This window comes from Syngnathus acus, chromosome 12 (assembly GCF_901709675.1).
Source record: "Syngnathus acus chromosome 12, fSynAcu1.2, whole genome shotgun sequence".
Lineage (NCBI taxonomy): Eukaryota > Metazoa > Chordata > Actinopteri > Syngnathiformes > Syngnathidae > Syngnathus > Syngnathus acus.
Window position 1 is genome coordinate 10,311,275 of NC_051097.1, and position 24,809 is coordinate 10,336,083.

The following is a 24,809-nucleotide window of genomic DNA, read 5'->3' on the forward strand; positions in this document are numbered from 1 at the left end:
GGTCAACATAGTGAAAAGTAGCTCAAAGCCAATTATGTGGTCATGTTTGGCGCCGCCAATTAGCAGCGGCAGTATAATTAGCTTGTTTTGTAAAGTCGAAACTGGGTACGGAAAACACCTGTAGACCTGTTTTGGGGTTTGTTTGGAACGTAAAGGAACTATTTAGTCAGGCGTTACAGGAAAGGAAAACCAAAACAAAACTTTATCTGCATTCAATTGCATAATTAGCTCAAGTTTCGTTGAGCTCAATGAAAGGTGGTTTTATGTGTATTGTGTTGAAAAGGCCTGTTTTAAAAAAAATAAATTAAAAAAAGGCACAGAAGAGGAGGTTGCTGTTGCTTCACATTATTACACAGTCTGCGGTCCCACGTCAAAAAAAATAAATAAATGCTGCACATTGAGAATGCAAGACACACAAAAAGTTTGCGACATTGGGCTTTGGGCTCAGATGGACCTAAATGGAACCATAACAAGTCAAGGGAACAAGTTCACCCAAAGCTGAAAAACTTTTTGGAGAAGTGCATGTTGGAAACGAAAGGTAACGGAAGGTAAATGAGTGCGTGTCACGTTTCGTTCACTTCGGTGAAAATGTCACTTAGGAAGTACTGGGACACGTCGGTGGGCTCCTCTTGGACTGCCACGCCGTCGCCGTGACGACACGACGAAACCTACAACACACGCGCAAGAGTTTTAGCTAAGCGCTGTATAAAATTGAGAATCTGTTCTCCGTTGGGTTAAATAAAGGTAAAGCGCAAAAACGGGGGGAATAAATGCCACTGAGGTTTTTCACGAGCCTGCAGATGGCGCTCTTGAGCACTGCTTACCTCAGTTGAAGCCAGCGAGGGACTAGCTGATGCTTGCGATGCCATTGTTAATGACTCGGGCTCCGCTTTGATTTGTGTCGTCTCCGGTTGGGAGGCCGCCGCCCGCTTTCTGGGCATACTTTTACTAACGTTCGGTCGGCGCGAAGCCACTCTGCCTCGACGTGACTCGGACCGGGCAGCGCTGCTTGTCGTCGTCAGGAAGGAGAGGAGGCCTTTGGGTCCCCTATGGGAAAGTTGAACGTGAACAATCTGTGTGATATTGCTTAATTGCTGTCTTGTTGTTGTCTTGAACTTTCATCACCTTTGCGGAGAACTTGTAACAGCTGAGGTGGTCGTGTCTTCACTTCCTGCAAGTGGCCCTGGATGTTCTGTGACTTCACTCTGGGAAAATAGAAGACCAGAAAATGGACTTAGAAATGCCTGCCCAGCCCATCATACAAAAATCCTGCAATGCCAGCGCTCCACTGTTACCGTGGCGACAGCCATCTCCTCACAAAGGACGCTAGGTGGGGAACGGCTCGGCCCTGCAACCGCACTCTCCTCAGCATGGCTGCGAAGACAAAGAAGCACCATCATAATCCACGCAAGGTATCCCACGGCAGCCATTTTGGACAGTTCTGACCTGTGCTGCGCTGATGGTTCCGCCCGGGGGGGCCGATGAGGAGATTCATCCAGCGGGACTTCCGTCAGGGACAGTATGAAGAAGGGCTCGTCCGTGTCTGACGCCTGTGGCAGCGCTGAGGTGACGGAACTCGTTTCAGAGCCAAGCGGTGCGATAACAATGACATTCATTCCGCACGCCATTATTCTTCAGTCTCAATTAAAATACGAACAAAAGCGAGTTCTTAGCGTGACCAATACAACAATAACCACAAATTTTCCAGGCTTTTATTTTGTAAAATCATATTTTTGGGGCTCCGGCAATACTTAGTTACTTGACTTACTGTCTGGGAATACTGTAAGACTTGCAGATGCTTGGTTTGCTCCGGTGCTTGACGCCGAATCATCCTGTGGACGGACATTGGGTGAGACAGAAACCAACACTCCAGATTCCAAATTCAAACGCTTAACAGAAAGTCTGACATTTGTTAAATAGGTCAAATAGATTGAAATAAAGTTGCGACCTGGGCTGGTGCCAAACTCTCTGATGTAGCGCAGGCAGCCTGAACTTGATTGTCAGCGCCCTCTAGTGGCTTCGACAAGACAGTCGCTTGCCCTCGAGGACCAGGACAGAAACAGAATTAAAAATTCTAAAACTCTATGAGCAAGTTTTCCCGATGGAGGGTGTCAAACCTGCTCCTGTTTTGACCGCCGCTTGTCGGGACTGCCGAGCGCCGCGCCCGACGTTGGGCTTGGGTTTAACGAGCCTGCTTCGTCTCATCGCGGAGGTTTTGGGCAACAAAGTCTCGTCGGTGCTGTCAGGACAAAAGGGGAATTTTCAGATAGCAAATTCATGTTAGTAACTTTTGAAGGCGACAAATGATGGTTACATGGAGTCGATCTCGTGATAGTCTGGAGTTCCACGACTTTTAAAAACATTCTGCTCACCATTTGGGGGCTTGAGATTCTCCGCTCACTGGATTTGCTTCAGAAGTTCCAGAACTCTCCCGGCCTGAATCTGGCTTTGTGATGTTTAACGGGAGGCTGTCAGCTGTGGAATTTAAAGAAGTCGCCGTCATCGTGTCCTGCTGAGGAGAGATGTTTGCCGTTGTTTCCTGGCCCACTGCTGGATTTTCACCAGTTTGAGCTTCAATAATGGACAACGTGGACATTTCCACTGTTTGACAGTCTGAGGTTACATTGGAGGCTTCATCCAGTCCATCCTTTGACCGAGCGGCGGACGCCGAGTTGGGTCGGACTTTGGGTGAAGAATAGACACCGTGGCCTGGTTCTTGCGCGGAGGAACAAGTCGGAGGTGCTTTGACTTCAGCTGTTGCTTTGCGAGTGGATTCGAGATCCGACAATGTGCTTGGTTCTTTTGTGCTTTGAGATTTAGACGGCAAGCTTCTGGATATCTGCAGGTTTGGTTTGACCTTTGCGAATCGACTTCTTCTGGAAACAACTTTGCTCGGGTTCAGACTTTCGGGTAACTCTTGCATGGTGCTGTCGTTTTGGTCCGAAGATTTATTTGATTCTTCGGCCTGGGGTTGGGCGACAGCAGCTTTAGATGCCTCCTGGTCATTATTCCGACCACTTTCAACTGCGTCAGAATCTTTGGACTTTGTCTCGTTTGTGGTAAGTCCGGATATTTCCTTCTCACTGTGAGTCGGTTCCTCTGGTTTCTGACTTTTTGATTCTTCCCGCATGGCAGTGTCAACTGGTCCACCTTCTAGGAGCAAAGCTGTCTTTGAGGCTTCGGCTTGGACTTCAAGAGCTGCTTCAGAATTGGGACCTCTTTCAAGGGCATCAGCTTCTGCGGACTTTGCGTCACTTGATACGTTGACCGTGGTCTCACTAGAAGGCGATTCTGGTGTCTCTAAAGATGCTGGCCGTGGTTCGACTTCAGCTGTTGATTTCAAAGTGGCTTCCAGATCTGGCGACGGGCGAGTTTCTTTCGCAGTCTGAGGTTTAGGCTGTGTACTTCTGGTTATTTGTGAAAGGTTTGGTTTTGGCTTGACCTTTGGGAACCGACTCCTGGTCGCTTTCTGAGATTTAAGTGCTTCTTGACTGGCAGTGTTACAATCTCCACTTTCTTGTAGCAAAGGTGTGTTTGACTCTTCGGGTTGTGGTTCTGCGACTGCAGCCGAGTAATTCTGCACGCTTTCGGCATTTGGAGTCAGAGGTGAAGGTTCTGTGGGCTCTAAGGTGGGAGTCTCCGTCGTCCGACCGACTCCGTCGTCTGTTAATGAAAATGGAATTTGGCTGGAGCTGTTTTCCTCGATGAATTCCGCAATCTCTTCCTCCAGGAGTTTGTCGGTCTCGTTCACGCTCTCCGATTCGGTCTCTGCAATGAAGACACGATTTGATTGTAACGCCGCAGTGCTTGAAGTAGGATTAACACCGCTTACTTGTTGTCTGGTCAGGCGGCGTCTCCGACCGAGAGGGGTGAGACACGTTGCCGATGGCCAGCAAGGTCCGAGCAGCCTCGTTGTAGCTCTCCACCTCGGACACTGAGGGGAAAAAAACATTTACAACGTTTAATTTCAACATTAGCGTCTGGAACACTGCAAAAGAGCCTCAACATACCTTGGGTGTGTTCGGGAGACATTAAGTCAATAACGTCCTAAAAGACAAGCGAGACTTTTATTAGGCTTTGTCAGACTGAAATCCACTGGAATAACAGATGGATGGATGATGGAATCGTTGAAACAAATCAAATACACGAGGGCTCTCTTTTTTTCTGAAATTTGTGGAACTACATTCTAAGCAGGAGACACTTACAACCAGGAGGTCCAACTGATGCACGCACGGTTCAGGTGGCCCTGTCTCACTTTTGTCCCCCTCACAGAGGGAATTGGGGTAGAGTCCCTCTTGGGAAATGTCCAACACATCAGACATGTTGCCCAAGATATCAAGCTATATGGGACGGGAGGGAGGAGGGGGTGGATTATGGAAAGCATGCAAAGACAAATGATGTCGTGATGAAACTGATTTGTGACCCAAAATAAAAAAAGGTTTGGCACCTCCTCCATTGTCTCGTCCACCTGTGGGACGACAACCAAGGGGGAGCGAAGGCAGGCGGGCACAAAGGCTTCTTCTTCATCTCTCTGCTGGCGCTGCTCGTCTTCATCCTCGCTGGATTCAGACTGGGATGCTCGCAGGGTAATAAGTTTGGACTTTTTGGACGACGGGGCGGTGGAGGGCGTCGTTGCAGATCTGGACCTCTTGGGGGTGCGCTTTCGCTCAGGTTTCGAGGCGGACCCTTCTTCTTTGACGGGGTAATTTAAGAGGCTGGGAGGCTTGGGGACTCTCCCGTACCTGCGAGACAGTGGTACCTTCTCTTAGAAGTGCTCCAAGTGGAGTAACCAAGTTGAGGATGTACCGAGTGGGTTTTGCAGGTTTAGCGGTGTAATCTTCATCACCAGAGGAAACACCGCCATCATCATCATCACCGTTCTCCTTCTCATCGACTCCTTCAGGTGGCGTCTCTTTGTTCATCTGAAAAAAAAAAGTTAGCAACTTCAGAGAGGTGAAGCTGGCTGGAAGCGTACTCAAGACGGCTCTGGACTCGTCACCTGCTCATTCGAGGCTTCGTCCGCCACACCGCCGTCCTTTATCGCCGACACGTCGTCATCTGCCTTTGCGGCGGTCGGACCGGGTGGGAGCTTCTTACTCCACTTTCGGCCGAGGGGCAGGAGTGGTTTGGCCGCGCCGCCTCGTGAGAGTTTGGCGGGTTTAATCGTCGTGCACTCGGCCGATTTGTCCGTAATTTCACACCTGGTCAAATGGCGATGTTAGATTCGGAAGAACATTTCATATTTGTAAACAAGTTTCCTTACACTTGTGAATCGGGTTGATCCTCAGGAAGGGCTGCCTGTGCATCTACAGGTGTGCAGGCATCGTCTGAGGGGACGAAAGCAATCAAGCAATACAACAAAACGTGCGGTTCAACAAGATGGCTCTGCTCTGACAAACCTTCTCCGTTGTTCTTTTCACCCGCTTTGCTTTTGCTCTTTAGCTCCGAGACGCCCTCCGCAGTCTTCCGTTTGCGTTTCCTCCCGGCCTTGGAGGCGAGGACCTTTCCATCCTCGTCGTTCTCTTTCTCTCCGTCCTCCGCCTCCGAGTTCGAGATATCATCAATCTCCTCCTCCTCGTCTTCCTCCTCCTCGCTGTCGAGGAGATCGTCCAGAAACTCTTTGCCTGTCGTGGAGCATCATAACTAAGAGCAAGGAAGACTGGCAGAGAAGGTCCCCAACGAGGCTCGAGGAAGAGCCATTGTTCTCACAGAGCGGTGTGTGCACTCACTCTTTGCAACCTTTGAGCTCCTCTGTGAGTTCTTCCTCACCAGCGACTTGAGCTTCTTCCTGTTGGCTTGGACTTCTAGAATCTTCTCCAGCAGCTTCGTGAAATACTCGATGTCCAGCTTGCGTCGCTCTCCTGGAGGACAAACGGCAACATCGAGTCATCTTGGGAGGTTCTGAGAAAAAATATCTGGCATCGATATTGATGGGATACTCACGGAAAGCTTTGTCGATTCTCCACGAGTTCTGTCGCTCCTCTTTTTTGAATTTGTTCTGTAAGTTTAAACACGCACACATGGAAAAAAATATATATGACTACGTCAACGAAACACAGCAACGCTCTTCTTGACAGACCCGTATCTCCGCCCGGGTTCTGTTGTGAAAAAGCTGGCCGATCATGGAGAAGTCGGTTCCCACCATGCTGATCGCTAGGAAGAACATGTCTGTCTCTGCGAGAATTGGGAGACATGGAAAAAGCAAGCTCGAAGATGCACGCAACTTTTGCTTGGCCACAAATTGCTGTTGCTACAACCTTCGCTGGTCCAAGGCTTGCAGTAGGCGGACGGCCTGAAACTGGAGTAGGTGGTGGTGGAGCCGCGCTCGAAAATGGGGTCACGCCCCTCCGCCGGGTTCGGTCCTTTGGTTCGCTTGACCTCCACTGTCAAGCTGGGACACACAAGCACTCACAATTTATTTTACAGTGAATGCCTCGGGGTTTTTTTTTTTGTATCAGTGCACCTACCTCTCCTCATCCAGGATCAGAGTGCCGTCTTCGGCCACTTTGACCCGCGGCATCATCGTTGCATCATCTTCTTCCTCCTCCTCTGCTGCTGCTGGCTCTTCCTCCTCCGCCTGTCTTCTCGTCTCCGGGACAACTTCCGGGTTCAATTTCTGCACTCTTTCTGTCGATCTGGGGTTAGAAAAGCCAGTTCAAACTTGCCCAGCCTTGAGCGTGGACTCGGGCGGACTCGAATGTGAACTCACTTCTCTTTGCTTGGGGAAACCGTAGTCTTGTTGCCCTGAGCGTCGTCCTCTAAACTGTAGCTGTGATACGGCAGTTGCGGGTCACAAAAAAGCAAATAAACGAGCTTAAACGAGCAAGGTGCACTCACGACATAGGGTTGGACGATGGCAGGTAGCGGATGAGATCCCTCATGGTCATTTTGGAGGGATCCAAAGTGTATTCATTGTCATTCTTCCTCTTTGCTTTCTGTACACGCTGCAACGTGATTGGTCCAAATATGATTTGTTTGGAGTTTTACATTGGGTTTTTGTGTGTAACCAATTAGAAACAAGGATTCCAAAAACAAACCTTTTCTTTCCGCATCTCCTGTCTGAGCATTTTGCGGAGTTTGAGAGCTTTTTCCATCCTTTGAATGTCCGACGGGTCGTTCAAAAGTCGACTCAGGGAGAATCGGGGAATCAACGACTTGTCGCTCTTTGTCGACAGGAGGGTCTTGGCTTTTTCCGACACTGCCGTCGCTTCTTTATCCGGTGGCCTGGGGGGAACTTTGATGACCTCATCGTCTGACGGAACCAAAGCCTTGTCTGTTTTTTTTATTCCTTTTGGAGAGTGGTCAGCAGAGATGGCAGCTGCTTGTTCTGAATCGCCAGAAAAGGCGACGATTGGTTCAGGCTCAGGTTCGGGCTCAGGCGGCGTCGGAGCCCCGGACTGTGCCGCTTGAGTTTCAAATTGTGGCTCAAGTTCTGAATCTTTCGGGGGACTTTTAGAGTCCACCTTGGCAGTGGACTTTGCCGTTCGAGTGATGGCAGCGAGGCGACCCGGGGCCACTCTGGGCTTGGCAGAGAAGCGTTTCCTCCTCTGGACAGCCGCTGAGGAGCTGGTGCCATCCCCACTTGGATCGTTTCCATCACTAATCAGGACACAAAGATGTCTACATTAACCAATTGTGCCTGAAACCATAACTAATTAACTAAATAACCAACTCACCTCACGGTGGTAGCTTTAGCCTCAGGCGCATCAATGGGTTTGCTGTCAGTCACCGTGGAGGCTGCCACGCTCTCCTCGACATCTTTCGGAGGAGCCCCTTTGGCCTCCTGACTTGACGGTGCGGCTTCTTGCGACGAAGCCGCCGTCCTCCCGACCCCGCCCACATTGGGACGAACACTAAACCTCGAGCGGCGAAACATCGGGACCTGAACGTTTCACAAGATGCTTCAATCAACTGGATCACACTGGAATGTCATCCAACTGAATGGCTTTTCAAGACAAGAAAAACACAATTGAAATGGAAACAAAAGTGAATGCCACTAAATTAAAATGTCGGGCCCAAATAACCTTTTCCCCTCCCCAGCATGATAACTCATTACTGTCTGTGGCAAGTTAGAAAATAGTTTGTCTTCACAATAACATTGCACCATTACCACTCACACTAATATGGCATTTGTAAAACTGACATTTATTCATTCTTTGTCTAATATGACCGTATGCACTTTTGTGAGTAATATTTCACTACTGTTTTACGTGTTTTGGTGCAATATTGACATTGTCGGTCAGCTAGCTCGTGAGAGCTTTTAAAAGAGCATAAACACCCCACTGTTGGTTTGAGTTAAGAAAACGTTGACAACTAAAATCAAAATATACATTAAATATACGAACTGGAAATAGGTATGGAGAAGTTAAAGATAAAACTCCAACAAACATGATAACGACTGCGGTGGTGTGAGCCTTTCTATCGTGTTCCGTCTTTAAGTTACGCAAAACCAAAAAGGATTTTATCGTTGATATTCGACGGTTTTCTGAACACTTACCTGCCGACTATAGTTTCGTCAGTGAGGAATAAATAGCCATTAATCGACGAGGGAAAGGATCCTGACAGAACACCAGAAGCTAATCCGCCATGTTGGCAATGACGGAATATTTCCTCGCCCGCGAGGTGCATTATGGGAAATGTAGTCGCAGATTTCGGTCGATTAAACATTAGTTTTTTTAGTAGAATAAATTAATATTGCTACATCTTGGATCATTTCCAACAAGACACAAATCAGTCAGTGCTGCTTCATAATTTTATTTCATTTTTTTTTTTTTTTCAATACAGTCAACATCAGGAGTGGATGTCTTTGGACATTTCTCATAAAGTTTTTTTTTTTTGCCATTTCTCTTTTCAGCAGATCATGACGTAACACGAGTTGGATCAATGCTCTTCGAAAATAGGGGAATGACGAATCAGACAGAGCAAATAGAGACAGCGCTGTAGAAGGCTGGACGGAGGCCATTGTTTTTTTGATTGTCTTGCAGCGATTTGTCCCAGAGATGATGTCACTTCATGGAATGTCCATTTGAGCTGGGAAAACATGACCAAAAAAAAAAAAATTAGAAACGCAATTCAAATTCAATGAACAAATTCATGACTTACAACGATCGGAAGGTCAAGCGAAGGGATTTCCAAAGGGATCTCCGAAGGCACTCGTTGAGTTCTGAGCAACAGGTGCAGTCTGCCATTAAAAAAAAAACACATTATGAATGAATAGGAGGAAACCATTAAAGGTCATCCTGAGCAAAGTTGCAATGACAAAATATGCACCATTGGAACAGGTGGGCTCCCAAATAGAGTCGTGTCAGGGGCTCCAAATGCTTCATCGAACTTGTCCAGACTGTGGCCTTGTGCCGGTGCGGAGCTGTTTGAAGAGAAGGCGGCATCGAGGAGGCCCAGGGCGTTAACACTCGGAGCTGGTGCGTCTGTGCGGGGAAAGGAGAACATGTAAGGATGGGAAAACGTGGAAAGTGTTGGTGTCCGGCGTCGCCTTACCGTAGAGTGCCGCCGACATTGCGTTGATGTCAAAGTCATCGTTGTCAGCGGTGTCTTGAGCCAAACCCACTTTATTGGAGAAGTACTGGTCGAAACCCCCCGATTCTGAAGCCGGAGCCTGCTCGCCTTTCCGAGCGGGGATGGCGGGCGGCTTGGCGAGCTGGAAGTCCTTGAACATCTCTTTGCCGGTCTTCTTCTCTTTGTCGCCAAGGGGGTCCAAAGCGGTGAAGGCGTTTTTCTCCGGCTTAGGTGGGGCCTCTTTCACAGGCGGCCGGGGAGGCGGGCGGGACGGACCTTGCTGGTCACCCAGGCCGCAGAAAGGGCTGGGCTGGAAGGGGTTGGTGGCGGCCGGGTGGACCCAAACCCCGGCCGGCGGCGCAGGCTGGCCCCAGCCGAGATGCGGGGCGCCGAACTGAGGAGGCACCTGCTGGCCCCAGGCGTTGGGGGGAATGGGAAGACCACCAAAAGCAGACGGCTGCGGGTAGGCGGACGTAGGGGGTGCGTACATGGAGGGGGGTACGGTGGAGGTTGCCCACATGCCCGCAGTGGTAATGCCGGTATTGGCTGGTGGACCTAACTGAAGATCTCCTGGAGTTAAAAAAAAAAAACTTTACAAACCAAGAACCTTCTGAATGCTCTTCTATCATCCCGCCATCCTACCCAAAGCCGCGATGGAGGACTGCGACGTGTTGTTGAACAGGTCGCCCCCAGCTGACGAGCCTTCAGGAGCAGCAAACAGATCGGCTCCGAACAAGTCACTTGCAGCAGACTGATGAGGGGGTACGATGAGGACATTTTTAAAAACCAAATGAAATGTTCTCAGACTCCGGGTGCATCAACACAGCTAGCCGTATTGGAGATGAGGAAAAAAAATCCTTCCTCTGCCGTGAGTGCGCCCATTTCAAATACATTGTGACGCTTTCTTACCAGCATGCATCGCAACTTACCGGCGGCGCTTTATCGGCGGAAGCGTGAGCATTAGCAAAAACAAGGAAAGGAGGTTACAGCATTAAAAAGGCACATTTATGATTGGCTCAAAGGAAGCTCGTGACCACGAGTGCATGCGTTCAGAGACACCACCCTCTTTTTAGACGTCCAGTGGAGAGCGAGTGCCACCTGCATGCAGCCACCTTCAGGCATCACACATGCAGCCAAAGCCGTCAAACGGCAAGGTCCGGTCACCTTCTGACTCCTCCGACCTCGTCCGGCCTTCGAGCTCTGCGGAGGCGGGTTTAGAACCACAGAGTCCTTGCTCGCAATCTCTTGGTGGCTCGCCCCGTTCGAATCAAAAAAGGGGTTTTGGCCCGATCCCGACTCGCTGCCGTCCATCATGCCGCCGTGTGTTATTTTGCCCCCTAGTGGCCACTGGCCGTTACTGAGAGCGAGGATCATGTTCTTACTGGTTAAGCCCAACATCTGCTGGCCGAGATGTTCAGAGTTCCCGTTCAAAGGGTCGCTAACGGCCGTCCTAGCACAGACGACGGGGCCGTTGTCGGGACGGGGCGTTTTGGACAGAGGATCGTCTCTGAAAGGGTCGCTGTCCGGGGTTGGAAAGTAGCCGAACGGCGAGCAGAAGGGATTCTCTGTCTGGGGCGGCGCCCTGTGGTCGGCGGCACAGGAAGTTAAAAGCGTTCCCTTTATGCAATTCTGATTGCTGTCGACTTCAGAGGACAAGTCCAGCAAGAGAATATCATTAGAGTCCTGGTTCACATGAGAGGGAGATGCAGAGATCAGATCAACACGGGGGTCAGTAACACATGAATCACAAAAGACAAAAATCAACATCAACTCAATTCTAAAAAGGATTTTTTTTTTTTTTTCCAATTTAATGACTACCATAAAACAAAATATTCTTTTTAGAATCGAGTTTACACGTAGGCAATTTTGTAACAGTGTTGTGAGTATTACTGGAAACGTTAAAAGTGGCTTGTAGGATTTAGCGAGATGGTGATCGAGGCGAAGGGAGCGACGCAAACTTACGTTCGGGGCCTGGATGTCCGGGGGGGTCGACATGTCCCCGAACAAGTCCACTGGCTGTTAGTCACAAATGTAACATGTCACTACAGGCTCAGTTATCACGTTAATAAATAAATGCTAAATAGAATAATATTGATCACCGCTTGGTTGACTTACTTGAGTGTTTTTTACCTGCACAGCATTACTTCCATTCTAAAAACAAAATGTTTTCAATTTTTATAGAAGTGAATTCAAATTCTATTTAAAATGCTACCATAAGCTCACCTCAACAACCGTGCTGCCATTTTCTCCCTGTAAATAAAAAAAACAAAAAAACAATAGAATGAAAAGAAACCCCAAACCTTGACTGTGTACGTCACCGAATGACCACAAGGGGGCAGTGTTGCCTTTACCTTCTGGGAGGCCTCAGCCTCTTTCTTCCTCGCGTTGAAGATGACTTGGAAGAGATCCTTCAGGTCCAAGACAAGCGGCTCCGCCTGCCAGGCAACAAACGGCGTGTCAGGAACAGACACAAGGCGGTGTTAAAAATAAGAAAATAAACATTAGCACATGCTCCAGAACCTGCTGTGCCGTCTTGATGGCGAAGAACTGATGCTGGCCCTCGGCTCCGCACACGTAGCCAAAGGCCCGGTTGTCTGTCACGTCCCTGGCGATGAAGGAAATCTTGCTCACCGGGTGCTCGTGCTCAATCACCTGACGCAGGAAAATATGTTCGTTAGAGGAACAGAATAATAAATACACCATTCGGAAATGAAGAGTAGCAACAATAGAACTTACTCCTGATTTCTCATCAATGATTTTGATGCCAGACATGGATATAGTGACCCAAATCCGCTGTTTGTGTTTCCCTTGTGAGCGAGCGGCGACCGCCATTCCCTGGAAGTAACACTTGTGAGTTTTTGGCGTTCGGTCATTTCAATGGCCGAAATGTTCACCTTCAGCTTCATCATGGAGTCCTGGCACATTTTGTCTCCTCGGGCCTCGGGTACATCGTCGATTCCGATCAGTTTGGCTTTGTACCTCACGCCGTCCCCTCGAAACCTGGCCAGCAGGTACTCGTCTGTTTTGTCCGGAACTGAATGAGAAAAATGGGTTGCTTTTGGAGTCATGTGACCAAACCTGCACGACCATTTGTTGCTAGGCAGAATTTGTGACTCAGGAGAATTACTTGGTTAAGTTCCTCTTTTTTTTTTTTTAATGGGATTTTTATAGTGTATTTGGTGTTAGCATTGAGCTAGCAAATATTCACCAGATTAGATGAACATTTTTGTGTTTAAAAAAACAATGTTGACTTTTGTTTGTTAGCTTTCCAGTTCTACCACATCTCACCTTTCTTCTTGTCTTTCTTGAACGGCACCTTGGATCCCGCCGTCGCAGGTGAGGCAGGAGGGGAGCTGGAGGTCGAGATGGCGGGTGGCGACGTCGCAGTCGGGTCGGCGGCGGCGGCGACCGGCACGTTGGCCTCCACCATAGTTGACATAGTGCGGGAGGTTGTGCGAGTCTCACTAGAGGACGGGACGTCGGTCGGTGGGGTGGCTCTGGCGGAAGGCAGCTCAGCGTTGGGCGGGAGCGCTTTTAGCATCCACGCATGCTTCGCGGAGTTACCTTCAACAACGAATCGAATAATTCCAATATAAAAGGTCACACAAAACCTATTTATCAAAGCTTCAGTGGGTTCATTTTTCCATAGAACTAAGGTGGTGTGAGGAGAGAGTCAGCAAAACTTGAAGCCCTACAGTGAGGTCAAACATTTGTTCCAAGTTTATTTACCACTTGGCTACTGGACAGACGATTTTGACAAGCAATAAACATTTACAACTTTGACAGAACCCATAAAAGCATTTTAACCTCCAAGGTGGCAAAACATGCTGAATAACACCAGGTGACTTCTTTTTAATGACCCCAATCGACACGAAACAACCCACACACTCCAGACATGCTCAGTGTTGTTCCAGCGCTAACCGCTAGCAAGGCTGCGAGCGGCCCGGAATTGAGCAAAGGTCGGATACGAGCAAAGGTCGAGCAATCGGGTCGAGTTAATCTTACGCCGGTAGTGTAAAAGATCTTGTGATGCTCAGCAAAGCATCTGCTGATGGAACTCAAGAGTTGAGCCAACGGATAGTTAAAAATCGAATTAAAGGGAGATAAGGCCGGAATCACCAAAAGTTTATTGGAAGTTTGTGTCTTTCTTTTGTTGAGAAGCATGCAAGCACCTGGAATGATTAACACTTATGTGAATGGACATTGTGATATTGCCACCAATTAACAGCATTTATGTTTAAAAAATAATTAAAAATTCCCGTGGAATCTATGGTCCACTTTAAAAAGTTTGAGAACACTTTTTCCTCTGCATTAGTGTAAATTGGACACCTTGCTGAACATTTTTTTTTTTTTTTTTAAGTCACTGCCACAAACGTCAGCAAAATATGCAAGCAGCGAGGCCTGGAAGGAAAGTGGAGGGGGGGGGGGGGGGGGCGATGGGGGTAATGTCACAATCCTGGGGCCGTCAAGAACCGTGAAGCGGTGCACATCTGGAGGAAATCAGCCAGTGAGTCAGCGTGCTAGTGAATGAAATGTGGTGTAACACAGCCAGGGCGCAAACACACGAACACGAACACAGGCCATGCATGCCAACATGGGCCTCTCGTGCACAATGAGAAGGAGAAGGAGGAGGAGAAGCTGCGTGGGCTTGAAAAGTCATTTTTAGACTCCTTGCAGGCTGGACAGTCAGCAGAACACCCCCCCACCTCCCCCGTGATTTATAGTTTCTTGTGGAACAAAAAGCCCAGAAAGTTAAAAAAAAATCAATTGAAAGCCATAACATGTGGGAGAAACAGTTTGGTTACGTCAAACATTCATGGATGGAAAGTTGGGAAGCGCGCACGCACAGGCGTGCACTAAAAAAAAAAAAAAGTAGGAAAATGGTCGTGGACTCACCGTGATTTTCGGGGGAAAGGGGAGCTCCGCTTAAGAAGTGGAGGTCGGTGAGGTTACCGGTCCGTTGTTTTTCTCCGTGAAAGTGAAGCACAGGAGCGCCGCGCACTCTCGATATGCCGCAAACTTGTCACTCTTGAAGCCTTTCCTGCCTTCCTGCCTGCCTGCTTGCCTGGCTGCCTGCAAGTTAACGTCGCCTCTGGGGGGGAAGTGGGCGGTCCCTGCCTGCAGCAACAGCGGGCAGGACTCGCTAATAAATCGGACACCAAGACACATTTTTATTTGCATTTTTTTTTAAATGCATCCCATTATATTTGTGGGTCATTGTGAGAGATTGAGTATTTTTCAGTGCGTGTGTTTTTCTTACGTTTGCATTAAAGGAAAACAGCGTCCTCTGTTGCTAAAAGAAGCCACTGCAGGAGAGTAGGCTACTGTTAAAAATAATTGGACTCAAGTAGGAAAATAATTTAATTTGAAGGAAAACAAAAAAAACACAGATTTATTTTCTTTTAATCGGCATGAATGTCAAATACAGAAATGTGTTGACAGGCACACAAAGACCCTAATTGGTGCTCAAGCACCTGCCTTTTCAATTTAGACTGATTAAAAAGTGCCTTTTTTGCCGCAGCCTTTTTTAAAATCTTCATTTGTATATTTCTTGAAGTTTTAAAAAACTGTCATCATTTCCATCCAAAGATTTGAGAGGCATTTGAGTTCTTAATGGCGTCCTTTCATGACATTGGAAAGAAAAAAAAAAATGCTTTTCTGGAGCCCAGATGAATTTGAGGAAAGAAAAGACGTTTCCAAATGTACAGATGAAGTCGCGTCACCGCCATCTTCTCTTTTGCACGGGATGTATTATAGCATTGACGCCATATTTGCTGATTCCCGTCAATGACGGTGCACCACGATGGCCTAGTTTCGAGGACTTCCCAGTTTAAAACAAACACGGCGAGGAGAGCGATTGCCACATTTTTCTGATGCAAAACGTCAGTGCGACCCTTTGTTCCAGTCCCACATTGACTTTCACTTCTGTAAACTGCGCATGAGTAGTCATATCGCAACGCCGCCGTCACATGTCAGACTGGACGTGTGCACAAAAAGTCATGCTTTGACAAAAGAGCGCATGCAAGACTCCCAACAGAACCAAGTCATCCCGATCATGCAGTTGTTAGGAATGTTGAATATTTGCAATGATTGGATCTTTCCAATGGTTTTGATGAGACTTAGAAAAAGACGGAGGAAGGACGTCCTTCCTGGTCTTGTCGCATCCTGTCTTCTGCTGACAGAAGCTGTTTTCTCTTTTTTTTTTTTTTTTTATATATATATACGACTGAAACTCACTGGACATTTGTGACTTGCATATTGACTGTTTGTCTCCAGAATATTACGGCTTTAGTCAAAATGTCGAAAGGAACAAACAAATCGAGGAGGTTGGGGGATTTTAGGCCTTTGCATGTGCCTGAACAAAATTCAAGTAAAAACAAACCAAATATTTTGTGGCTCAGAGTATACCAGAGTACATTGGGAAAGTAGATGTGAGTGGGATGCTTTTCCCTCCATTATAAAAATAAAAAGTACTCAGAAGAAGTGACGGTCACTGTGATGTGTTGTTTTTCCAAGCAAGTCTGACACAACCAGCTCAACATCACGACAATAGTCACTTTTCAAGGGAAAAATGAATCACAAATATGACACTGATATTAGCAATAATATGATGTAATTTTTTTTTAATTAAGTGTAAAGAGAAGGAAGAAGTAGAATAACGTTGATGCTAACGTTGATGCTAACGATGATGCGCGTATAGCAGCTAGCAAACACTTCTGGGTTAGCGCTTAACTTTAGCACCATTTTTCAACAACAATTCAGTCTGGATACTTTTTCTGATTAATTCTAATAAAATCCCGACAGCTGAATTGCTTTGGACATCCGATGTCATTACATCTCCTCCTCCCCCACGGCCCGAAAAACAGGAAGTCTTTCTAGTCAGGAGAAACATTGGCCAAGCACCTTGCCCTAGCCTCCAGCTTCCTGCTAGGAGGAAACTGCAAAAGCTTGTAAAAAGCCGTCACATCAGCATATATTGGTGACCGTGGTGTTCCCTTTCCACTTTTTCCCGATAGAAAAGACCCTCAGTTGGGGCAACTGTAAAAAAAAAAACGTGATTTCGTCAGCAGAAAATGGCTGATCAGAACAAAACATTCTGACTTTAAACAAACATCATCTGGGTGCTTTGGGAGATTCCCAACAGCCGATCAATATCGCCAAGCCTGAATTGAGAGAAAATGTGCTTTTGCAATGCGGCAATCATTGACAGAGTGACGGCTTAAAAGTCCGTTTGGCCCGCAGCTTTGCGTTCATTCAAGTTGTTCTTCACCTGCAAATTCAAGATGAGGATCGCGTTTGCCGTCTTGCTGGGTCTCTTTCTCATGCTCGCCGAGAAAGGAATGTATGTATCATTTTTTAGAATCCATATGCACATTCTGAAATGATGTACAATGGATAATTAACCTCGGAAAAGGAATTCAATTGAACTGATTTAAATTAGGGTAGACAAAATGGCTAACAGGAGCTAGCCTATGTATGCTAGCTGGCATTTTTTTGCTTTCTGCCCTTGCTTTGCTGATGTCAAGAAAATCATCTGACCATAAACACGTTTTGCAAGAGCAGATTTGAGGCGATAACCACGTAATTCTCCACTTCCTCCAGTGGGAACACTCGTCCGAGCTAATTCCATCGCTAATGGTGTCTTTTTTAGGGGAGTGGAACTTCCTGATCCGCCCGCCGTGGACTGCGTGTGGAGTCGCTGGTCCGAGTGGGGCGTTTGCGATCCGTGCACGTTAACCAGAGTGAGTCCAAAATTCAGATATGTGTTGCGAGCTAGGTGTGGTTAACCCCAATGTGAACGAAACGGATTTTCTTCTGTGATGGTCAGAGGCGTTCCCGGAGCGCCACGGTGTTCGGACAATTCGGCGGCGAGTCCTGCCAGGGTTCCATTGGCGAGCGAGAGTCCTGCGTGAGCGACGCTACATGTCAACAACCTCCACGTCCGCTATGCACCGACGAGGAGTTCCAATGCGAGTCAGGTACATGACTGTTTTTATTATTCTGATGATCTGGACAAAATTGGCATCAATGACAAAACTTCCCGCAGGTTCTTGCATCCATAAGAGACTCATGTGCAACGGCGACTACGACTGCGAAGACGGATCTGATGAAGACTGCGACGACCCCACGAGGCGCCCGTGTCACCCCGCCGTGCTAGAAAACAACGAGCAAGGCAGGACGGCAGGATACGGGTACCATTTTGATCAAAAACGAATAATAAGTCACGACTCAGCAGTTTCCAGTTTGAACATGTCCTACTCTTCCCTCACGCCAGAATCAACATTTTGGGCTCGGACCCTCGTATGAACCCCTTCAACAATGATTACTTCAACGGCCGATGCGAACGGGTCAAGAATCCGTACACGGGGAAGTTCGACCGACTCCCGTGGAATGTCGGGGTGCTCAATTATCAGGTGAGTCACAAAGACGACGCGTTGGCACCACGTGGTGATCAATCCCTTCCATTCTCCAGACGCTAGCCGAGGAAACGGTCTCCAGGGAAATCTACGAGGACACGCACAGCCTGCTCAAGGATATCCTCAGGGAGACGAGCAGAAAGGTGGACGCCGGACTTTCCTTCAAGTTCAACCCGAGCGAGGAATCCATGTCGAGTTCGCCTGGCAGTGCTAGTGTCGATTATCAGTATGAGAAGAAAACTATGATCAAGGAGATGTCCGAGTACACCAACATCCGGGTAATTTTTTTTTAGTCACATTGTTAGAAAAGATTTGTGATTGTTTAAAATACACAAAGTGTAATTCTTCTTCTTTCCGTTCAGAACAAGAGCTTCATGAGAGTCAAGGGAAGAGTCCAGATGAGCACCTACAGGCTTCGTTCCCGCGCTCTCCAGATGGCCGACGAGTTCCTGGCGCACGTCCGGTCTTTGCCTTTGCAGTACGACAAGGGCATCTACTTCGCCTTCCTGGAGGACTACGGAACGCACTACACCCAAAACGGGAAGTCTGGCGGAGAATATGAACTCATCTATGTTCTCAACCAGGACGCCATCAAGGCCAAAAGTACGTCAATCAGAGCACAGCGGCGGTTGCGTCAACTGCTCCTTAACATTTTTTTTTTCTCTACTTCCAGATCTGACGGAGAGAAAAGTTCAAGAATGCGTCAAATTGGGTATCTCGTTGGACTTTACCGGAGAGTCGGTTAGCGAAGGAAAAGCTCACTACAAAGACGACAAGTGTGATGACGTATCCACAAAAGCCCAAGGTTTGACCTTTGACCTTTGCTTTCCCATGCTAACGAAAACTAGCAAAAGCGCTCATTTTTACCTGCAGGAGAGATTGCTGGCAAAGCGGTCGTGGATAAGGTGATGACATCGGTGAAAGGAGGCACCTTGGAAAGTGCCGTGGCCATGAGGGCCAAACTAAACAAGGACGGGCTGATGGACATCGCTACGTACCAGGCGTGGGCTCGCACCATCGCCGACGCCCCTGCGCTTCTCAACAGCGAGGTAATTGCCAAGAGCCAGAATGACGTCATGGAGTCCAGACCTTTCATGAGTTTTTGCTTCCGTTAGCCGCAGCCCATTTATACGCTGGTTCCTTTGGACATGGCCGACGCCAACGTAAGGATCGGCAACTTGAAGCGGGCCACGGCCGACTACGTGGCCGAGTACAGCGTGTGCAAGTGTAAGCCGTGCCACAATGGCGGCACTGTCGCGCTGCTGGATGGCAAGTGCATGTGTTTGTGCCCGCACCTCTTTGAGGGAATGGCTTGCCAGAATTTCAAAGGCGACAAAGCCAAGCACACAGGTAACTACTCCATTTAGAAAAAAACATGTTCTAAAACTTCATTTCAAATCATCACAACTAAAATGACAGATGAATCATTTTTTTGTGCAGGTGGACGTCCCGAGGTCTCTCAAGAAGGCAACTGGTCCTGTTGGTCCGAGTGGTCCGACTGCAGGGGGGGTAAACGAACCAGGACGCGAAGCTGCAACACAATCGGGCTGCTCGGCGCTCGCTGCAGAGGAGACAGCAGCAGTGAAGAGTACTGCTGAAGAATACAGTGCCACCTAGTGGTCGTCAATGGCTTCCCGTTTACGTTTGCATCAAATTGCTGCATTTTTTTTTATTTGACGGCTTCTTTCAGTTTTAATATTTAGTACAGAACATATATATGATAGCTAATGTGTGTAAATAAACGTGTCTCGCGCCCTTATAGTGTTGTGCTGTTTTTAATTTTTTCATTGATTTCTAAAAAATAATAGCTCAATGAAGCTAACACGTTGAAAATATTACGTCAGACATACGCTGAACACAGAGCATGTTTTGTTTTTCAGTCACGGTGACATGGACATACGCCATTTTTAAAGGCCAAGGGCACATTCCAGTCCCTTGCGCTCATAAATGAAAACCAGACGAGGAAATAAAACAGGCCGTTTTGGTGTTTTTATGACATCAACAAATGGAAATAAAATGTTCTGTTTTCTCTGTTGGCATTTTTTCCATCCTGCTTTGTCAACAAATCACACGACATATGTGGATTAATCATCAACAACATGGGTTTTATTATTTTTATAGAATTTAGCCAATGAAAATAAACAAAAATAATACAAAAAAGGCAGGCTATTAGGTAGCAGTAGAATTTTGTGGCACGCTGTTTTTTGTCGTGTGTTTGTATCCCTGCGCAGGGCCGTGCAAAAGTGGGGGGGGGCTGACGGGCAGAGTGATTGCTGATTTGATCCCATGGCCATAGAAGTTTACAAATTTGAAAATATAAATATCCTGGCTACCGATTCTCTTTCTATTAATGCATAGTATTAGTTGTCATTTTCATGAATTAGATATGGATTGATTAGTTGAAATGGTGATGGGATTATTTTTTTTAGATTTCGCACATATCTGCAGCCCCCTTTCTCATATGTCTTCCCAGAAGATTTAGGAGGGTCTCGCACTTGTGGTGTCCACGCGCGAGTGATAATCCTCGTCATCATCCTCATATTCGTCATCATCCTCCCAGTCCGAAAATCCGCTGCCGTCCTCTTCCCCCTCTTTGCAAAACGTTTTCATGCTGATTTGAACGTACTCGCAAAACCCCCATTCCTCGCCGTCACACACGCACGTCTCCAGCGCCCTAGCGGCTGGGACGTCGCGCATGCGTACCATAGCCGCGCGGCACTCCGACGAGCACTGCTGGCCTCCACTAACACTAAACACCCTCCCACAGTGGGACAGGAAGTCCAGCATGACAGCTCTGCACGCCGGCTCCTCCTCGCAGCGACGCCGTGCGTGCGTGCATCCCAGTCGCGCGCGCGTTCGCGGCAAGCACTGCTCAATGGCCCGCTTGGCCCTGGCGCACAGTGGGTCCAGAGCACAATCGCAGTCCTCCAGATCCGAGCCGCCGCGCGTCAGGTTGAGCTGAATCAGGGACGTCACGCAGTGCCTGGGACACGTTCGGCGCTCCCCGCTCAGCACCGATGCGCACGCGTGGGTGTATTTCTCGTAGGCATAGAGGCACTCCGCCTCGCTGTGGCACTGCAGGATGGCCTTCCAGCACACGAGCCGCTTCTGGTTGTGCTTGTCGCCTACGCACAGCCCAAGGACGAGGACCAACACGCCGCATCTCCACGCGGCTGTACTCTCCATCAGCGTGACGCGTCGTAACTTTCCCACAGCTAGGATACTCAATGTCCTCACGGCTCTTCACTTTGAGCGTGTGCGCAATTTTCCAAACTGCTGCTCTCGTTTCACTTGATTTGTGTGCGTGTGTGTGCAACTTTAGTGCACTCTTATTCCAACCTGTCGACTCCGATTGGACTTTAGCACTATGACATCACGATGGGCGGCGCCGTAAGCACAAAAATGTGTTGAGCGTTCCCCAATTTCCTTTATTTACTCATTGAATAAAATAAATAAAAGTGGCGCACCTGTAGTCTCTCGTGACATGGAAAATGTTGAGTTTTTTGCTTTGACTTGAGAGCAAAAATTTGAGATACAAGCTCAACCAAATGTTTTGCTTTCTGGGTGGGAGGCTGAAACAGATAACTCACATTTACTTTCTACTTCCTTCCTTGCCCTCCCTGCGTATAAACATTGTGTAGCAAACATCTGCGAGCCATCCACATGGTTTGCTCCGTTCCCGACTGACTCACGCTCACTTTCCACGTCCACAAACGTTTGGCTGCCAAGTTTGAAAAAAAAAGGCAGTAAAAATTCCATCAAGAAGGAACTTTTTGGCTTTCGACTGCCAAATTCCAGAGAGAGCACCGCCAGTAACGCGCTGCGATGTTATTTCAAAACCTCATTTCAATCTCACATGCTCGGTGGCCCGTTTTTTATGCGCTTGTAGTCCCGACTAAAGAATGGCGCAAAACCAGTGACAATCTTTTTTTATCGAAACAAATCGAAGTGAAGTGAAAAAGTGACATGCGTCGTCGTTGGAATCTGCAATTCCCCAGAGGTTGTCAGCTTGCGGTTTCAGTGCGATCCAGGCGATGAGCCGAAGAACCAGACTGTTTCATGAACATCAGGGTTATTATAGTTCACCAAACCCGACGGAATAACTAAAAAGAATTGGTGTAAAAGTAAACCCACCTCATTTGTGATGCTTCTTATAGATGGCAATGTACTCCTGCACGTCATCGGGCGAGCCCAGCACCACGGGGACCCTCTGGTGGATGTTGGTGGGCTGGATGTCCAGAATGTTGCCGGCCCCCGTGGTGGCCATGCCGCCCGCCTGCTCCACGATGAACGACATGGGGTTGCACTCGTAGAGTAGTCGCAGCTTAAAGACCACAAAGAGAGAGAAACAGTTACAGCATGACTGTCATAATCCACCAGATGGCGCCATAGAAAGCACTCACCTTTCCTTTTGGGCTCTTGGTGTTGGCAGGGTATAAAAAGATGCCGCCGTACACCAACGTGCGATGGACATCTGCTACCATGGAGCCGATATAGCGGCTGCCGTATGGAGCAGAACCGTCCTGGAAAGACAGCACACAAATCAGTGGTGACATCACACCGCTGCTTATTTTGAGCTTGACGAGTGAGTTTAAAATATGATTAGCGTGTTTTATTGATTATTGTGAAAGGTTCCATTTACCTCAGGGAACTTTTTCTTCTGAATATATTCCGTCACATCAGGGTAAAAATGCTGAGCGTATCCTTCATTCAAGCTGTAGATTTTCCCTTTCTTCTTGATTTTTACGTCTCGATCCACCAGGATGAACTCCCCGATGGCCTGATGGAGAACTTCAAAATTAGAGTTTTTGCAAGACGGGAGCCACCACGGTCACGGCTTTGACCTTACCGGGTCAAGCATGAAGCAGTTGACACCTTGCCCGGTAGACAGGACCAGCATGGTGGCGCTACCGTACAGAGCGTAACCGGCGGCGACCAGGTTCCTCCCCGGCTGCAGGGCGTCCTTCTCGTTGGGCGCGTCGTCTGTGGTCTGCGGAGAGCACGGGATGACTTCATTGTATTAAACCCAAACTCCGAACATGACTTCAAATAGCATTTTAGAGTCACGCTAACCTTCTTGTAGATAGCAAAGATGGTACCAATGGAGACCAGACAATCGATGTTCGAGGAACCGTCCAGCGGGTCAAAGCAGACGATGTATTTGCCCTGAAAGGGAACAACGTCATGACTTACATCATTTTTTTTTTTTTACATCATTATTTGTCTTACGCTCTTGTCCGACTCGACGACGATAGCATGCTCATCTTCTTCGGACACCAGCACGCAGGAGCTGAAGGATGACTTGAGCATGTTGATGACCAGGTCGTTGGACAGCACGTCCAACTTTTTCACCTGGTCTCCCGTCACATTGGTGCTACCGGCGATACCGTACCTGCCAAAAAAGACCGGAGAACAGAACCTTTGACTATGCTGATCGGGTAACTGCGAGTCTTTTTGTTGACACTGATAAAGGCCTGTCAGTGCAAAAAAAAAAGGAAGCCCCTCAACCCCCATTGTGAACTTTTGCCCGGGCTGAAGTACAAAATGCTACCTGTGCGCGCAAGCTAATTCTTACTGGCTGAGCTAATGTCACTTCATTCACTACCATTGACGACTATAGACGTCCTCACTAATAAGACAATTCAGTGCATCCAAAAGTGCTACTAGTTGTGGAATCATTTTACGAGTGAGGACAAAAAGCATACTAGTACATTCTTTTCAAATCACTGACGACAGAAAAGTCTCCAAATAAAAATAAATAAATCATTTCTCACAAGTTGGCGATGCCGGCCTTCCTGACAGCGGTGGAGATGGCTTTGACGGCCGTGCAGATGGAGTTGAGCAGGTTGGTGAGCTCGCCTGTTCCGTGGGCCTTCCTGCCCTCCTCCAGCACAAACCTGGTGAGGGTCAGCACGTTGGTGTCGAAGTCTCCCTTCTCGGACATTTTCGCCGTCAGGTGCCGTGGACCTCGAATCAGGTGGAGTTGAAGTTAAAGGTGCGCGACAGAGCTGAGAGACAACAGAGAGGGGGGGCGGCGAGGCCATATGGGGGGGTGTGAGAGCGTGCCAGCCAATCACAAGTGACTTCACGTTCGAATGACCAAAGTTCAACAGATAATGTTCTACCTTTGAGGTGCTCAATGATGTTATTATATATTGCCGTCAAGACCAGAGCTGCCCTCTGAGGGAAACCACAACCACAATGCGGCCTGAGACAAAAAATGAATTTGACACCTCTTATTTAGGGTATTCAATTGAAGTGTTCTGTATTTTGTTTTGCTAACATGCTCAAGCATTCATTGTAAATGTGACAAAAAGAAGTGCTGACCTCAGTATTTTAGCAAACAAAATTCCACTGTCAACTCCCCCTCCCAGTAGCAAATGTGCTCTGACACATTGATTCCCTGAACAAAGGCCAAGTTGGGACATTTTTATTTAGGGCTGTACTCACTTTCATATACATAAATACAAGTTTTCCAAGTAACAAAAAGGGAGGTTTTTGCTTACTTGTGACGGAATCGCTGAGGGTGTCCGCCGAGGTTACCAAACTGACGTCTGCCAGACATGCACAAGAGGCCCGGAGTTGAACTTTGAACCCTCAAAGGCTTAAGCAATGCCAGATAGCAGTCACTGATGCAGCTCGTTGCATTTTCTTGCTGGTTAATGATAAATGATGAAATTGAAAAGGCAAATAGAACAGCAGAATGTAAATCTATCAAATTGATTGTAGTTCACAAATTGCCTCAAAAAGTATATAAAATGAAATAATGATGATCATGTCTCGAATTCCAAAATGTACTTAGCTGTCATTAAAAGGTGGGCCTGCTCACTGGAAAAATTAAACCCGTCTGAGAAATTCGGAAGTAGTTGAAAGACGAAC

General features: G+C 47.8%; 5 protein-coding genes across 11 annotated transcripts; 1 reads left to right on the top strand and 4 right to left on the bottom strand.

Moving 5' to 3' along the window:
* Positions 1–513: 513 nt before the first annotated feature.
* zgc:162472 (uncharacterized protein LOC553495 homolog) lies at positions 514–8,630 on the bottom strand. Of its 2 annotated transcripts, none has more exons than XM_037265302.1 (27): positions 8,498–8,630; positions 7,677–7,882; positions 7,038–7,599; positions 6,838–6,944; positions 6,710–6,769; positions 6,468–6,635; positions 6,258–6,391; positions 6,080–6,174; positions 5,944–5,998; positions 5,730–5,861; positions 5,400–5,624; positions 5,264–5,327; positions 5,000–5,201; positions 4,807–4,922; positions 4,448–4,742; positions 4,206–4,340; positions 4,011–4,047; positions 3,833–3,934; positions 2,373–3,768; positions 2,118–2,239; positions 1,949–2,040; positions 1,769–1,832; positions 1,447–1,561; positions 1,296–1,374; positions 1,126–1,205; positions 825–1,047; positions 514–668 (listed from the first exon to the last, which is right to left on the bottom strand). In XM_037265302.1, the coding sequence occupies exons 2-27, from the start codon at positions 7,874–7,876 to the stop codon at positions 564–566; spliced, it is 4,965 nt and encodes a 1,654-aa protein (XP_037121197.1). In that variant the 5' UTR covers positions 7,877–7,882; positions 8,498–8,630; the 3' UTR covers positions 514–563. The 2 variants fall into 2 exon arrangements, with proteins under 2 accessions (XP_037121197.1, XP_037121198.1); XM_037265303.1 differs by having other exon boundaries at positions 825–982; positions 1,139–1,205; positions 1,949–2,054; positions 2,111–2,239.
* Positions 8,631–8,820: 190 nt separating this feature from the next.
* Positions 8,821–14,626, bottom strand: dab2 (DAB adaptor protein 2). 5 transcript variants are annotated; one of them, XM_037265308.1, is made up of 15 exons: positions 14,410–14,626; positions 12,802–13,077; positions 12,408–12,547; positions 12,250–12,348; positions 12,034–12,165; positions 11,865–11,948; positions 11,737–11,763; positions 11,629–11,664; positions 11,476–11,529; positions 10,678–11,196; positions 10,156–10,264; positions 9,496–10,083; positions 9,271–9,425; positions 9,106–9,181; positions 8,821–9,030 (listed from the first exon to the last, which is right to left on the bottom strand). In XM_037265308.1, exons 2-14 carry the CDS (start codon positions 13,052–13,054, stop codon positions 9,116–9,118), a joined length of 2,262 nt encoding a protein of 753 aa, XP_037121203.1. In that variant the 5' UTR covers positions 13,055–13,077; positions 14,410–14,626; the 3' UTR covers positions 8,821–9,030; positions 9,106–9,115. The 5 variants fall into 5 exon arrangements, with proteins under 5 accessions (XP_037121203.1, XP_037121201.1, XP_037121202.1 ...); XM_037265306.1 differs by having other exon boundaries at positions 9,106–9,184; XM_037265307.1 differs by having other exon boundaries at positions 8,826–9,030; positions 9,103–9,181.
* Positions 14,627–16,761: 2,135 nt separating this feature from the next.
* On the top strand, positions 16,762–19,598 carry c9 (complement component 9). The gene is made up of 11 exons (XM_037265280.1): positions 16,762–16,855; positions 17,165–17,255; positions 17,342–17,492; positions 17,561–17,705; positions 17,789–17,927; positions 17,987–18,208; positions 18,293–18,533; positions 18,604–18,735; positions 18,804–18,979; positions 19,046–19,280; positions 19,371–19,598. The coding sequence occupies exons 1-11, from the start codon at positions 16,797–16,799 to the stop codon at positions 19,526–19,528; spliced, it is 1,749 nt and encodes a 582-aa protein (XP_037121175.1). The 5' UTR covers positions 16,762–16,796; the 3' UTR covers positions 19,529–19,598.
* A 751-nt stretch (positions 19,599–20,349) lies between these two features.
* LOC119131138 (growth arrest-specific protein 1-like) lies at positions 20,350–21,209 on the bottom strand. The gene has a single exon (XM_037265293.1). It carries the CDS (start codon positions 21,114–21,116, stop codon positions 20,409–20,411), a length of 708 nt encoding a protein of 235 aa, XP_037121188.1. The 5' UTR covers positions 21,117–21,209; the 3' UTR covers positions 20,350–20,408.
* Positions 21,210–21,855: 646 nt separating this feature from the next.
* On the bottom strand, positions 21,856–24,565 carry LOC119131135 (fructose-1,6-bisphosphatase 1-like). Of its 2 annotated transcripts, XM_037265285.1 has the most exons (10): positions 24,437–24,515; positions 24,056–24,138; positions 23,705–23,938; positions 23,160–23,322; positions 23,004–23,096; positions 22,780–22,920; positions 22,573–22,710; positions 22,334–22,453; positions 22,065–22,254; positions 21,856–21,982 (listed from the first exon to the last, which is right to left on the bottom strand). In XM_037265285.1, exons 3-9 carry the CDS (start codon positions 23,872–23,874, stop codon positions 22,066–22,068), a joined length of 1,014 nt encoding a protein of 337 aa, XP_037121180.1. In that variant the 5' UTR covers positions 23,875–23,938; positions 24,056–24,138; positions 24,437–24,515; the 3' UTR covers positions 21,856–21,982; position 22,065. The 2 variants fall into 2 exon arrangements, with proteins under 2 accessions (XP_037121180.1, XP_037121181.1); XM_037265286.1 differs by lacking the exon at positions 24,056–24,138 and having other exon boundaries at positions 24,437–24,565.
* Between the last annotated feature and the right edge of the window lie 244 nt (positions 24,566–24,809).

Coding starts and splice junctions, on each gene's coding strand:
- LOC119131135 (XM_037265286.1), bottom strand. CDS start 23,874: ATGTCCGAGAAGGGAGACTTCGACACCAACGTGCTGACCCTCACCAGG. Junction 23,097..23,159: donor TCGTCGAGTCGGACAAGAGC/GTAAGACAAATA, acceptor GTTCCCTTTCAG/GGCAAATACATCGTCTGCTT. Junction 22,921..23,003: donor TCTTTGCTATCTACAAGAAG/GTTAGCGTGACT, acceptor TGCTCTCCGCAG/ACCACAGACGACGCGCCCAA.
- dab2 (XM_037265306.1), bottom strand. CDS start 13,054: ATGCTAAAAGCGCTCCCGCCCAACGCTGAGCTGCCTTCCGCCAGAGCC. Junction 12,166..12,249: donor TCATTGATGAGAAATCAGGA/GTAAGTTCTATT, acceptor TTCCTGCGTCAG/GTGATTGAGCACGAGCACCC. Junction 11,949..12,033: donor CCATCAAGACGGCACAGCAG/GTTCTGGAGCAT, acceptor GTTGCCTGGCAG/GCGGAGCCGCTTGTCTTGGA.
- LOC119131138 (XM_037265293.1), bottom strand. CDS start 21,116: ATGGAGAGTACAGCCGCGTGGAGATGCGGCGTGTTGGTCCTCGTCCTT.
- c9 (XM_037265280.1), top strand. CDS start 16,797: ATGAGGATCGCGTTTGCCGTCTTGCTGGGTCTCTTTCTCATGCTCGCC. Junction 17,256..17,341: donor ATCCGTGCACGTTAACCAGA/GTGAGTCCAAAA, acceptor TGTGATGGTCAG/AGGCGTTCCCGGAGCGCCAC. Junction 17,706..17,788: donor GGCAGGACGGCAGGATACGG/GTACCATTTTGA, acceptor CCCTCACGCCAG/AATCAACATTTTGGGCTCGG.
- zgc:162472 (XM_037265302.1), bottom strand. CDS start 7,876: ATGTTTCGCCGCTCGAGGTTTAGTGTTCGTCCCAATGTGGGCGGGGTC. Junction 3,935..4,010: donor GTCTCCCGAACACACCCAAG/GTATGTTGAGGC, acceptor TTTTCCCCTCAG/TGTCCGAGGTGGAGAGCTAC. Junction 1,048..1,125: donor GTTACAAGTTCTCCGCAAAG/GTGATGAAAGTT, acceptor ACTTTCCCATAG/GGGACCCAAAGGCCTCCTCT.